At 35.7% G+C, this 13,982-nt stretch overlaps 1 protein-coding gene across 1 annotated transcript in view; it reads left to right on the plus strand.

Annotated features, from left to right (window-relative positions):
- SDCCAG8 (serologically defined colon cancer antigen 8) overlaps positions 1–13,982 on the plus strand; it is a 108,853-nt gene that overhangs the window by 56,166 nt on the left and 38,705 nt on the right. Inside the window, exons 16-17 of the mRNA XM_026844588.1 lie at positions 2,087–2,195; positions 9,011–9,142. Of these exons, the coding sequence (XP_026700389.1) occupies positions 2,087–2,195; positions 9,011–9,142 (241 nt within the window). The remainder of the gene's footprint in view (positions 1–2,086; positions 2,196–9,010; positions 9,143–13,982) is intronic.

Below are 13,982 nucleotides of genomic sequence, written 5' to 3' on the forward strand. Positions count from 1 at the left end.
GTAGGTGGTAGGGAAAGATTAGAGCCTGGGCACTCACTCACAAGCCAGGCCCACGCCTTACTGTGAAATGACATCAGGAACACCTGTAACCTTTGGCTGGCCGAAGGGAGCAGATGCTAACTACACCGGAGATTCCGAATTACATATTAGTTAGCGTTTAAAAGAGAAAATGGAAAGTATTGCCCACTGTCTGTTGATTTCAGAGTGCTGCTCTCACATCTGTTGCACCATCTGGATTATGAGTTTATTTACCTGTGTTCAAGAAACGTAAAGCTGAGAGAGACCACAACAAAGTAGAAAAACAAAGGGCTTGTTTTTGGCTGGATTTTCAGGCACACATGTTATATAAAGAAAATAGCATCAGAAGCTCTGCGGGAAATGCTCTGAGCTTACAGTTAAAGTCTCCTGAATAGCATTGAACAGTTCCCACAGTACACACATTATAGCTACTCTAAAAGCTTAATGAGTTTGCTTCGGCATCCAAACTGGAGAAAAGCTTTAGCCATTAATCGGTTCTTAATTCACTGTCACAGCTGGATGTAATTCACTGGCTCCAAATTGATATGTTCCTTTATTTAATCTTTGCAGCCTCAAACATTTTTAGTATTACCATGTGCCCCCCCACACACACACACCCTCAATCTACAAGAAAGATGTTTAATCCCTTGCATACTTCAGGTTCTCCTAATAGGAAACTTCACTGCATTGACTTAGCTGGTCACTAACTTCTAACCTTTAATCTGGAAGTAAAATGGGTTTTTCAAACAAACAAAAAAAGCCTTTTGTTATTGTGAAGTACTATGCCAACAACATTAATAAAGGTGAATATGAGAAACAAAAGAAAGAAATTTTTAGAGAGGAAAATCTCTAACCCCTGAGCATGAAAGGAGAAGGAGCTTCAGCTCTTATGGAACATGGTATATTCGTATGCTTAGTAGAATACCATTTTCACCCACCAGTCCTGCAATACCTTTAGAAAAATAACATAGCATGTATTAATCCGAAGCAGTGTCACATAACACCTGAGGCAGCAGGCACATTGACATCTGCTATCTGATTTTCTGCTTTTTTTTCAGCATTATCACAGTACTAGAGGACCATTCCATGTGTTCAGGGAATGCAAACAGCTACATTATGGCTGCTGTCTACACAGTAGGAAAAGAAAAGAAGCTCTCAGAATGGCTTTTCCCTACTCTAGCCAGCACATCTGCATATGACCAAGTGTAATTTTGCACAAAAGATGTGTCATTTACCCTGAAAAACATTACAGCTGAGCTTGTTTTTATATATCTCTAGTAGGTTTAGAAGGAGTTGAAAGTGATAGTAATTTATTATGTACATAAAGAAACACTTGTGTATTATGACCCTACACACATACAAGGAATTTGGGTAACAGTTGTCTCTCTTGCTCTGATTTTAAAAGTAGAAATCAAGAAACATCATTTTGCAGTATCTTCCTTTTGAAAGAATAAAAATGCTTGATTTCTAGGTCGCGAGTTTTGGTGCAGCTGAAACTGATAGTACCTGAAAATTAATTTATAAAATGGTTTCATTGTAACTGTCACTGAACGATGTCTATATCTTATCACGAAATAGAATAAAATAACATTAATCATAGTAAGTGCAGGACCCAGTAAATAAAAGAACTCCTTTTTAAGGAGAGAATGAAATGAGATTACAGTGCGAGTGTTTGGGTTGCCAGTGTATCCTCTGCACCAGTTGAGCAAGCAAAAGGCTGCTAAGAGATGGCTTGCCAATTTTATTCCTCCCAGAAATGTCAATGAACTTCCAGCTAAAATGCAAACCCACCAGATTAGATACATAGTACGCATGGTGATTATTCTCATACAAGACCTGATTCAGTGGCAATATCACTTTAGGTTAGCTTATTCTGACATAGGGCCTTTATTTGGTGAATGATTATGTCATAATTCCATGCCCAAGTAGCTACAGTCTAAAAAACATATAGAAACCAGAAGGATCTAGAGGAAAAATATTAAGCATTTATAAAAATGTTTCTAAATTAGCTATAAATTTATATATTTGTAAAATAAATTTCTAGTTTTTATAATTTTATAATTTCTAGTAAATGAACTGGATTCATTGCTGACCTCCCAGAATACATTCATATCAAAATTAAAGGAAGAATGTTGTGTGTTGGCAAGGAAGTTGGAACAAATGTCAGAAAAATACAGGTTAGTATATTTTTGTTATCCTGTCCCTTTTATTAGGACATGTTTCCTTATTTTTTATTTGTATTTTAATATTTATTATTATTCATCTTGTCCCAGGTATTACACATCATCTAAATATAATATATGCCACTTAAGAAACATGGATGGATTTTTATCCAGGATAATTCTGATTTTCTGTTTTTCAGATTATGTTTCTGGCTATTACTTCAAAATTCTTAAACAATTGCACTGTAAAAATTGCATGGTATTTTCCTTATGATGTTCATATTCTTAATATGAAGAGTGGAAAATTGTTAACAGAGCTACAATTATCTGAAATCATGTGAAAAATGCTAAATATTTAAAGTTCTCAAAAATGTAATATATTTGTTTAATTATTTACTCCATTCACAATACTATACACTGAATAATTATCTCTGAAATAATTGTTATCAAAATTGCTTGTCATTGAAGCTTTAATTCTGCCACTGCTTGTTGTGTGGTGCTTTTGTTAAAATCAATAGCAGATCTAAATACAAAGCCATTAAAAATTCAGGAAAAGAACAAAACCTGGAAGCAATAAATTATTTAAATAGATAAAAGTGTATGGAGGTATCCATTTAAAAGTTCTGTATGACAGGACTATCTTTTTTTTTTTTTTAATTAATAAAAATTGTAATTCTATACCAGTATTTTGCTTTTACATTTTTAAGTATATAAAAATAGTCTCTGTTGAAACTTTCTTTAGGGTTCATATTTAGAGTAGTAAATGGGACTTTAAATGGTGAGTTGACTTTCTGCAACTTCTGTAAATTTCATGCAAAGTGAATTTGGTAATTAAGGGTAGGATTCATCTCACATGGCTTATGTGAAGTAAGGAAAACAATCAGCAAAGATAAAATTGGTTTTCGAGATAGGATTCTTCTTCTGCTGGGCATATTTAGTTATCCTGTTGAGGTAACCTTACAGGGGCAACACTCACTCAGGGAGAGAGCTCATTTATCCCAGTATCCTGTTTCCAGGAATGGTCAACGTGGAATGATATAGAAGTAGATGACAGACACACACAGACACACACAGACACACAGACACACAGACACAGACACACACACACACAGACACAGACACACACACAGACACACACAGACACACACACACACACACACACACACACACACACACACACACACACACACACACACACACACACACACACACACACACACACACACACACACACACACACACACACTGTCCATCCTACTTTCCACTGAATATAAAGTGTTGACTATCTGTTAAGTGGCTGAAGTTGAGGGATGAATCCCATCCAGAGTGTTTGGGGAAGAAAGAAACTTGAGGAAATGTAAGCAATCTTCCCTTGCAAATGTTGTGATGAGTGCTTGAGAGAGCAGACAGAATTTTCCTTTTGAAAAAGCAGAGCTCCTCTACTAAAGTAATACAAAATCTAAATAGATTCAAATCATATTATTATTCCAGCAATAAAAATGCACACAGACTTTGTTGCTAGAGCTCACAGTCACAGACTAGTAACTGTAAAAGGATGAAGGAAAGACAGAAAACATACTGTGAAAACACATTATTCTCTGAAAATAAATACCAGAGATTGCCAAGTGTTTCTCCACCTAGCAGCATTAGCTGACTATGTCAAGAACCTGAAAAAGGGAAGAGGAGCCCTCTTGGATCTCCAAAAAGTGGTATATTTTGCACAAGAAACAGTATGGAAGAATGTTTGAAAGCAGTTCTGAGAAGTGGCCCTAAAATAGCTTGAGCCTGCCTTCATTGGAGTGGGAGCTGCTGCAGTCAGTAACAAAAATGGAGAAATAGGTAGGGACAAAGAAAGCATGTGAAAATGAGAACAGAAAGATAGAACTGGAGATGGTGGAAAACAGTAAACTAAGAGATGGCTTCAAAAAGTGATGTGATCAGGAGATCAGATGCAGAAAATTACTTCAGCGAAGTTTTAAATGCATAATCAGTATGTAACTTTCACTAGCATCTCTCTGAAATGCAATATTCATGCTCATTGTCACTGGATGTAGTGTAAAACTACAATTCTGGGACAGAATGCTGTATCTTTGTCTTCTGAAAAAAAGTAATAATTTTTGGAAGATTTTATAACTCAGTTCTCAGGTACATGAATAGAAGCAGATCATAAAGCATCAGTGTCCCCTGTTTGCACAAATAAGATTTTTTTCCATGTTTTTTTCATGGTTTTGGCCTCACAAATTTTGGACCTGGATGTGTATTTTCTTGCTATAGTTCTAGAATCTTTGTGCCTTAGTTTCCATGGGATTAAGAAATAACTTATACTAGCAATACCATTATTTAATTGGTAAAACACTCAAGCTTTTTTAATAACAGATGCAAGAGAAAGTTTATATATAATTTGTGGGTTTTGATAGGAAGGAAAGGGCCTGTTTGTAATAAGAGGCATTTCAAATTTATCTGAGACAACTGCATATTTGCAGAATTTCAGTGGGACACATCTGAATTGTACATATATTTTTGTATTTAATACAGGTTTTCTGAGAAAATTGAAGTTTACTTGTTTATATGTAAACTGGAACCATTTTTGTGAGCTAGCCCCTCCACAGGATTAGAAAAGCTTCAGAAAGACAATGTCAGACAAATAATAAACCCCTCAAGCTGTGCAGAAAGAAGATAGTGTCTGTGAAGGTTTTTGTATGCATAGGCATGTTTAAAAGCATAGTCCTTTGTTGATTTCTTCTCTGTTATTTTGTTAGGGGGTTTTTCTCTGATTGTCACTGTCTGAGTTTCTAGGTTGTAGATTAATGCTTAACACTACCCACTGTGTATTTGTGATTTGCGTTTTGTAATTAAGGGGAACAATGGGAGTCCATTGGGTCTCGTTATATATAATGGTTGGTTTAATTTGTTTCACTTCTATCTTGTTAATTGTAAATTGATCATTAAGATTTGAATTCTAATCTGTCACCAGGGTTGTGAGTATTGAAGCTAGAGCAATGATCCTGGTTTTAATCACTGATGATGAGAAACAAATTTTATAATTTTGGTACATATTGCAGTTCATATATTTTAACACTGTATTTTATGATGTTATAAATATTGTTAAATGACTTTTAGTGTAGTTTTACTGTTCGGACTATAATGTATAAATTATATTACTGGTTTGGCAACAGTAGGCATCCAACTGTGTGAGTTTAATTGAAGTAAAGAACACACACCCGGCTGAACTATTTTTCTGCATGTTTGGTTGACTGCAGTCATTGCGCTCAATACCAGGAATGAAATGTTTGTTGAAGGTAGCCGTACAAAGATGTGAAACAGTCTGTCATTAAAATTATATGCAACAATACTGTGTCAGCAGAAAATATTTTAGAGCATGTATTTAATTTCTGTACAAGTAAACAGTTGGTTTTTAAGTTAGAAAAAGACAATGCTTTAAGAGCACTGCAATGTTCAGAGGAGTAAAGGCAGCTTTGCCACCTCAGTGTTCAAAAATCGCCTCATTGTAAAAATATCCTAAGACTGACTTCGAATTGTGACTATTTAACATTTGCTGGTTCCTTGCCTCCACTATTTGAATGTTTTGGAGGAACCTGTGTTGTTTTTTCCAAGAGTCTTCCAGCAAGGATGGTAGATAAAAAAATTGTTTTTAAATAGAAGTTGATGATTTCTTGGTAGTTGAAAGAATCCAGAAGTATAGAGAGGTTTGTTGTTGTTGTCCTTGTCCTCCCCACCCCATGATCATCAATTATTTTTAATGTAGTGACAGGTAAATGAGATTTGGCAAAATCTATTACCCATCTACTTACAAGTATTCATTTTACATTTACATTTTCATGTCACCTTGTAGTTTTGCTCTGTGCAGCTTTGAAATAATACTGATTTCATATATGTCTTTTGAGTGTATCAGATCTCAGAAGCACACACAGATACATTAACATGGCTGTATGACTTGTGGGGCCAGCCTGAGTCTGCAGAAGTGCAACTCCATGCAGAGTTAGAGTCAGATGGCAGCACTCCAGATGTCTGCACGCTCCAGTTTCTTCTAAGTCCGCCACAGCTTACTGCTCGGTCTGTTGGACCCAGAGTAGCTCTTGTGGAGCAACATCAGCATGTCCGTGTGGTGTCCTTTAGTTCTTCTGCATGCATCAGATCCAGTAGTGCTTAGTGCATAGATTTTTCTAATTTACCTCTATCCCTGGCATTGTGTGCAGGCTATCTCTGAAGTTCAGGACTATGTACTTTGACACCTGCCTCCCTCTCTCTCCCATCCCTGCTGTGTCAACTTGGGAGCAGAGTGATTCAGAAGAATTTATACAGATCCAGTTCTGCTCCTGGCTGGGTGGAATTGCTGCTCCTAGTATAAATGGACTACTATGTCCAGTACAGTTGTTCAGGCTTATTACAATTATGGTTGATTTTGTGGATTTTTTTAACCCAACAATTTTGAAGTTATTTAAATATCCCATAGAATTAACTATCTTCATCTTTGGCAACTGAGGTGCATGAGTGGTATATTTAAAGATGCAGAGGGAATCTTTGTCAGGTGATAAAGAAGACTCTTGGTGTGCAGTCTTGTAGTGGGACTAGTGTTCTCTCTTGAATGCCAACATACATTAACCTTTTAACACTGACCTTAATAGGCATTCTGCCCTTCATATGTGCTGTCCTCCAAAATTTCAGTGTAATTAAATACTTGAATCTGAGTGGTCAGACTCTTAGATATTTACTCGGAAGGGACATGATGTAAATAATGTGTTAACTGGAGTGATTTTGTTTTGCTGAGTTCAACTGTAATTACAAAAGGTGTTTTAGCAGAACACAAGTAACATGGTTCAAAGCATCAAACATGTTTGAGAGATGAGCGATCATGCTATTTATGTTTTCAATTAATTCAGTACTTTTGTTTTGGTAATTGTAATTTTGAGTAGCATTTTTGTTTTGATTGATTTGAATCCCTTGATCTTTTCAGAAAGAATTTGGGAAACTTCAAATGTGCTGGAGATTAATAAGTTCTTTTAAAACTTTGACTTTTATCACCTTGCAAGTTGCTTCTGCTGTTTCCATGAATGAGACAGCCACACATAAATACAGAAAAAGGAGCTAGATCTCCCAGTTGGGAGACCCTACAAACATGATAATTTACAGCATTCCCACATGGCAAATGCTGTTGTTGGATTTTGCTGGCAAAAAAGGAATTCAGTCTTGAGTTTAGTCCCTGTTACTACTTGGTTGGGCTTTGTTATGTCAGGTCTCTGTTGAGCAGCTCTGCAGTGGACCTTTGCTTTTATCCACTGATTGTCTTTCTTACAGTATCAGTATCAAGTACAGATTGCATTCATACCGTGTGGTGACAGTTGGTCCAACTGACAATGCTTTGTTAATGCTGACATTGAAGTTAACCAGTATTTCTGTTAAACGATCAGTGTAAAAATTTGGCTTTGGTTACCTTCCTATAACATACTGCCCACTGTTTCATACCTGCCCAGGAAACTTCTGTGCATTTAAGTTTTATGTGCAAATACATCAGGATGATTCTGATGTATTTGTCAGTGATGTTCCTTAATTGAGCTGTAACTCCTTGTCTAAATTCAATTACAGTCTTCTTCCAAAGTTTCCCTTGCTAAGTTCTTTTAGATTCACAGATGATATCATGTATTGTTCTCTATTTAAACATGAAAAGATTATGTTGTCATTTCCAGATTTGACTTGTCAGTGTAACAACATGTTTTAGAGGGAGGAGTATTCCTTCCCCCCTGCACTTTGTTGTATTTTTCAGAATGTCAGTTGTTGTTGCATTCTGTAACAGCCAGGAAGGTAAAGTATCTTTCTGCTGTAACTGCAGCATATTTAAGTTTATGATTTAAAGATATATCTGAAGCTTTTTAACCTCAAGATCTGGAGTGGCAGATGCCATAAAACAAATTTGCTTGCTTTTGATTCTTACTTTCTGATGGTATAGCAGATTCTGACATGTTCTCATTAACCTTTTCCAAAGAGTTAAACTGTACAAGTGCATAATGTATATTTTATCACAATTTAATCTGAGATCTTTTCCTGATATTAAGAAACAGCTCATGCCTGTTTCTCCATGGGCTGATGGTTAGAGATGTAGCAAGTAGCAGTCCCAGGTCATTCATGGATCTGCTGTCTCTGCTCACCCGTGAAGAATAAGAATTGCTAGAAGTGACTAATTTTCTTAAAGGATGTGCTGAGCTTTATGTAGATGTGGGTGTGCCTGTATGATTTGTCCCTTGTTTCTTAAGGTTTTATTCATTTTTTTCTTAATGTGTTTTGGGGTTTTTTAATGCGTGTAATGGAATTTTGGGCATATTAGGTAACTAAAGTTTCCAAAACAGTACCACTATTCAAAGTTCAACCTGTACAGTGCAGTAAATGTTGAACAAGTTTTTAGTAGCCATTTTTTAAACTAAATGTTAGCTTTTACTAATAAAGAACTTGAAATGTGTTTTCAAAATGCTGGCCAAATTCTTGCTTAACAAGTATGAATTTACATTTATTGATCTTATTTAACATCAGCGCATAATGCCAAATGACAAGCCTGTTTAAATTAGGCTGAAATTAGCATAGCCAACCTATGACTGAGTGATTACCATTGGCATATTTACCAGATACCCTTCAGCATCATGTTCTTTTGTCTTAAGATTATTTGAAACAGTGTTTTGTTTCTGTAAGTTCTAGTAATAGCCTGTTTATGCATTACATATACATGTATGAAATTTTATAAATGCTGAAGCCACATATTGATGGCACACTGCAGGATGAAATCTGACAACATCCATCATCACTGTGTTTTACTTCTGTAGATCTGAAGTCAACCAGCTTAGTCAGGAAAAAGAGTATCTTCATGGCAGATTGGAGAAGATGCAGAAACGGAATGATGAATTGGACCAACAATGTATCCAGCATGGGAGAATGCATGAGAGGATGAAGTCGAGGTAGGAGGTCCTGTTAATCTGTCAGTATGTGGTATGCTCTACTGTACCTGTTGTGTTTTGTAAACATAAAAATGACATTAGGTTGTTTGAAAGTAATATTCTTTCCTTTTGAAAATGACCACCCCTTCCCCCTCCTCAGGCATTCTGTCAAGTTTTTTTTTGTAACATCTTTTGCTTGTGCCATTTTGGATAAATAAAAGGAAAGCTTGAACAACATAGTCTTCCAAAGAATTTAAGCCTAGTACATATGTGTGTGGGTTGCTTTGGCTGTTCTCTGCTCTAACTTGGATGAATTGTCTAAAAAAAAAAAAAAAAAAAAAGGCAGGGGGGAAGGAGAGAGGAGGTTATTCAGTAATATGAATGTAGAGTACAGATGTGGATTCCATTATGCCATGTAATAGGTGTATTTTTTGGGTTTACCATCTTACCTTTCTTAGTAATATTTAACTTGTATAAACAGACAAATCTTACTGAAGATCTTAGTAACCAGTGAACTAGTAACAGCTTCCAGGCACCACTAGCCTTTTCAGAGAAGCAGCGACTTCCTCAGGAAGAGCTGGGAGCAGCTACAGCAAGACTAGTATGTAATATTTTCACCAATACCAATTGACTGTTCTGGCCAGAGTGTCCAGGCTGGTAACACCTTGTGCTACGATTTGGATTAGATGTCCTTAAACATCACTGTGGAGACTTTTCTTTTTGCTACCAGAAAGTTCATCTATGCTCTTTTGTTCTGTTTTCCACTCCGCATTCACTGGAAAGATTTTAGGCACGGTTGTGGAGGTAGACACTAAAGTAGGGAGATGACTGAGAGGCAGCTCTGCAGATCCAATCAGCCAGGCTACCTGTCAGTAGTGAAAGACAAAATGCAGTTTTTCTTCAGTTGAAGTAGATAGTCCTGGCTGGGAAAATTTCTGTTTCTCTTTTTTGACCACTGACCACCTGATAGGAACAGAGCTTGCGTGTATTGAAGCATGCTCAGACATTGAAGCATGTTTCATATGCTCTTTTTTTTTAAATCACTGATTTGTAATTTTTTGCTACCATTCTCTGTCCATATCAGCTTGTTTTTTTGCAAGCTCTGTGCATTTTTTTCAGTTGTCCAAACCCTCTTTTTTCCTCTCCTTTTCAGATTTCTGTCTGTACCTCATCCTGTTCTTATGTAACCAGGATTGTCATCATCTGTTATAACTCTGAGAACAAAGAAATTAAAAAAGTGACAACTATGTCCGTAGTCTATGTGACCACATAATCTTTCCATTTATCTCACCTGCCTTTTGGTTTCTTTATTTGTGGAGGATTCTTTGTATATGGGGGACTTGCACTGAGGACTGAGGGTTACTTTCAGAGGAAAAAAAAAAAATATATATACATATATATTTTTTTATATATATATATATATATACACACTTTTTTTTTTTACCTCCTAGCTGTTCTTTTGTAGAATTATTAGTATCTAGTTGAATTTAAGACTGCTTTGTAAGTTTTTAGGACAACCTTTCCTCTGTCAGAACCAAATAAAATAGATCTAGTGGAAAATGTTGCTCATTCTCTGCTGCAGCAGCAACAATTATACACTAGAAAAGATTGAAAGCATTAATCCAGAACAGAAAAGTGGTTTGAAAGCAGAGTGGTCATGCTGCAGGCAGTGCCTTACCTTCTGCTGCTGTTTTGCTGACAGCAAGGAGAGAAAACAGGACAGTGATAGCATTTGTTTTATTTAATATTTTAGAATATGTAAATATGGCAGAGATTATTAGCTATTTGAGTCATTAACAGTATACTTTACCAGCATTTTAAGAGGGGACTCTTTTAACATGTTATTAATGATGATCCTGCACTATATTAATTTAAAATCCAGGTAATAAGTGACAAGGATAATATAATAAACTGCTTTAAAAATTCAGTGTAATCTAATTCTGGTTTCCACGTGAAAACTGTAATAGATTTTCAGTATCAGTTCCCACATGTTATAAATTGTCTATGAAGTATTCAGATCTAGGTGAAGAACAGCAGAAAGTATAATTATTACAGCAAATAAATTGCCCAGTTCCTCTTATTTATGTTGAAGGGCTTACACCAAATAAAAATCATGGGGTTTCTTTTCTGATTTTGAAAATGGAGATCTGACTATGCGGTTTAGTAAAGGCAGAAGAACAAACATCATAATAATAATAATAATAATGTGATTTGCCTTAGATTTTCATCCGTCACTTAGATACTAATAATCACAGCAAAATAATGTTAAGGATGATTCCTTCTTAACACAATATGTTTCCTCTTTGTATGCAGCTATAAATAGCATTGGTCTTTTTGCAACACAATCTTGCAAACTGGGTTCCTACCTCATTTTCTAGCTGTCATTATTCTGGCTCTCTTCAGAAAGTTTCTTGTATCAAAATGACTTTGCCTTAACTTGAAACCTAACATTTGCATTTGAATAATAAGTAGTTGTGGTATTTGTTTAAGAAGAAATCTCTGTCACTACTTGTGTTGTCCTAGAAGAGTATGACAGACTCTGATACAAATATTTTGTGGAAGGAGCAAGATCTAACTGATCAGTTGGAATCTCTTTTGGAGCAACAATGTTTGAGCAACTGGGATAGTTGCTTTCCTGAAAGTGAACAAGATCACTCTGCCATTCCTATCTTTCTGTCTGAATATGCGCTGCAAATTAATATAGTCCAAAATGATATAAGCAGATCTTAAAGAGATTACTTTAAATTGTGGTCATTAAAGATTATTTTTAATCAACCTTTTGAATGTAACGCAAATATTCATCCCTTTCAGCGTGTTTTTGCTTAGTGAAATATGGCATTAAAAGAAGTAGATGTTCATCTTAAATGATGCAGCTGACACATGCTGTTGGGGCAAACTTGAACTGAAAGATGTGCAGTTTGCAGGACTAGGGTGACATGTTAAGACTACAGTGGAGTTTATGAATAGGTGTTCATTTAATGTTGTTAATCTAGCAACACTGTGAATCTTTGCTTTAGATACATGTATGGGGATTTTTTACATTAGTTTGTTATTGTTTGGTATTTTTTGCAGCTATGTACTTTCCATTTTAGATACTGATTTGTTTAGCTAAATAGATTATCTCAAAAGTATTAGTTAACATGACATAGGGTCACAGATGTGCCACTGGAAGTGAGCCGCTCAGCATGTGTGACTTTATGGTTCTGAATCTTGGAGAAATAAATTCTTGTCTGCTATGTGGCAAAGAGCACATTGGTATAAACTTTGAACCTCAAAGCTAACCTTATTATGAAATTCTTCAGATTCCCATTCTGTAGGTATGTGTAAATAGTAGAAATTAGCAAGTAGCAGAAAGTACAGAATTTCTTATAAGGCATCTATAAAGTTAGAAAAATAGCCAAGAATAAAAAAAATATGTAGCAAAAAATAAAAGGTTAAGCTACCTTTCTGTGTTCCTTCTATGCTTCACAAAAAAATAAGTAGATTCCGGAGGAGGGAAAATCCAAAATCAAATTAATTGGGTAACTGCGTGCATAATGTTGGTTCGTTCTCTCCTTTATCTGTTTTCAAACTGAATTCCAAGGCATGCATTTTCACCTCTGTGGTTAAACCAGTTCTGTAAATGCAGATACACTTTCTTGTAAGCTCTATTCTCTTCAGATTTGGGGAGCAAGAAGAAAAAGACAAGAATCAGCCTAGATCTATTATTGGTGGAACACATTTATGAAAAAGTAGTATTTGCCCAAGCTGCCATGGGTCAGGATTTCATCAGGCTATTTAAACTTTCACTGAACTTAGTTAACAATTCTTGTAGGTACAATGTTCAATTATGGCTTTGGTTTTCTGCATCTGTTCTTCTTCTTGTAAAGCAAGCATTTGATTATAAGTTATCTATTTAGAAAATTTCTTCTGTGGACATCCATTGTCTAAAATGGGAAGCCAACTCTTTTCTGTGTACATTTCCTATTAAAGACACAGATGATATGTGGAAATACAGCAAATATGCAGTAGTGTCTGCAAGTAGAAGAAAATCCTAAGCAATTGCTTTCCTTTTTTCAAGATGAACCAGCCATGCCTTTACTTTTTATCAAGCAGAAAAAAAAAGCATATGAACAGTAGTTTGTATTAAGTATGAGGCTCTTTTGAAATCTTTTTAATAAAACATAAACTTAGAAGCCTCTAATGAGTTTTTTCCAAACATTTTTCCAAACTAAGTTGAGTATATGGGATCTGGGGCTATGAATTCTCTCTAAAACTTCACTTTTGGTGATTAAAGTTGGTATTACTGTTATTTTTGCTGTAATGTGTGTGATCACTGTCCAGTCTATGTAACATTAACTATAATAATACATTATATGCAAATTTGTATGGGTCTTTTTGTTGTGGCAGCATTGTGGAGGTGATGGTATTACAAGTATTTCAACTTTATTTTTGGTAGCTAAAGTTAAAAAGAAGAGCCTACAGGACTGGCAGTTTGGGGCAGATGTGTGTCTATTCCTCAGGCATCAGTGGTTGTAAGTTAACTATAAAAATGTTACAACCATCTGTGTAACAAGACGGCAGAGATCTGCTCTTGCCTGTTACTATAAATAAGAAGGAGATTTGTTTGACTTCATAGACATTGGATTTATAAAGACTATATGTGTCAAATTGTAACTACGTGCCATGTTGCTGAGATGTGTCTGCAGCCAACTACCTGGGGTGTCTTCCCCTTCAGACATTCTAGTGCAGTGCAGCAACTGTGCAGAAATGTCTGTATAGCACAACATGTGACAAATTGTATTTGTTTTCTACCTATGGGGAAATGTATGATTCTTATGGATAAGCTTATCTGGAAGAGTAGCTAAAATGGATTCTTAAA

The sequence above is a fragment of the Athene cunicularia genome (genome assembly GCF_003259725.1).
Source record: "Athene cunicularia isolate RWA chromosome 3 unlocalized genomic scaffold, athCun1 chr3_part1, whole genome shotgun sequence".
Taxonomy (NCBI): Eukaryota; Metazoa; Chordata; class Aves; order Strigiformes; family Strigidae; genus Athene; species Athene cunicularia.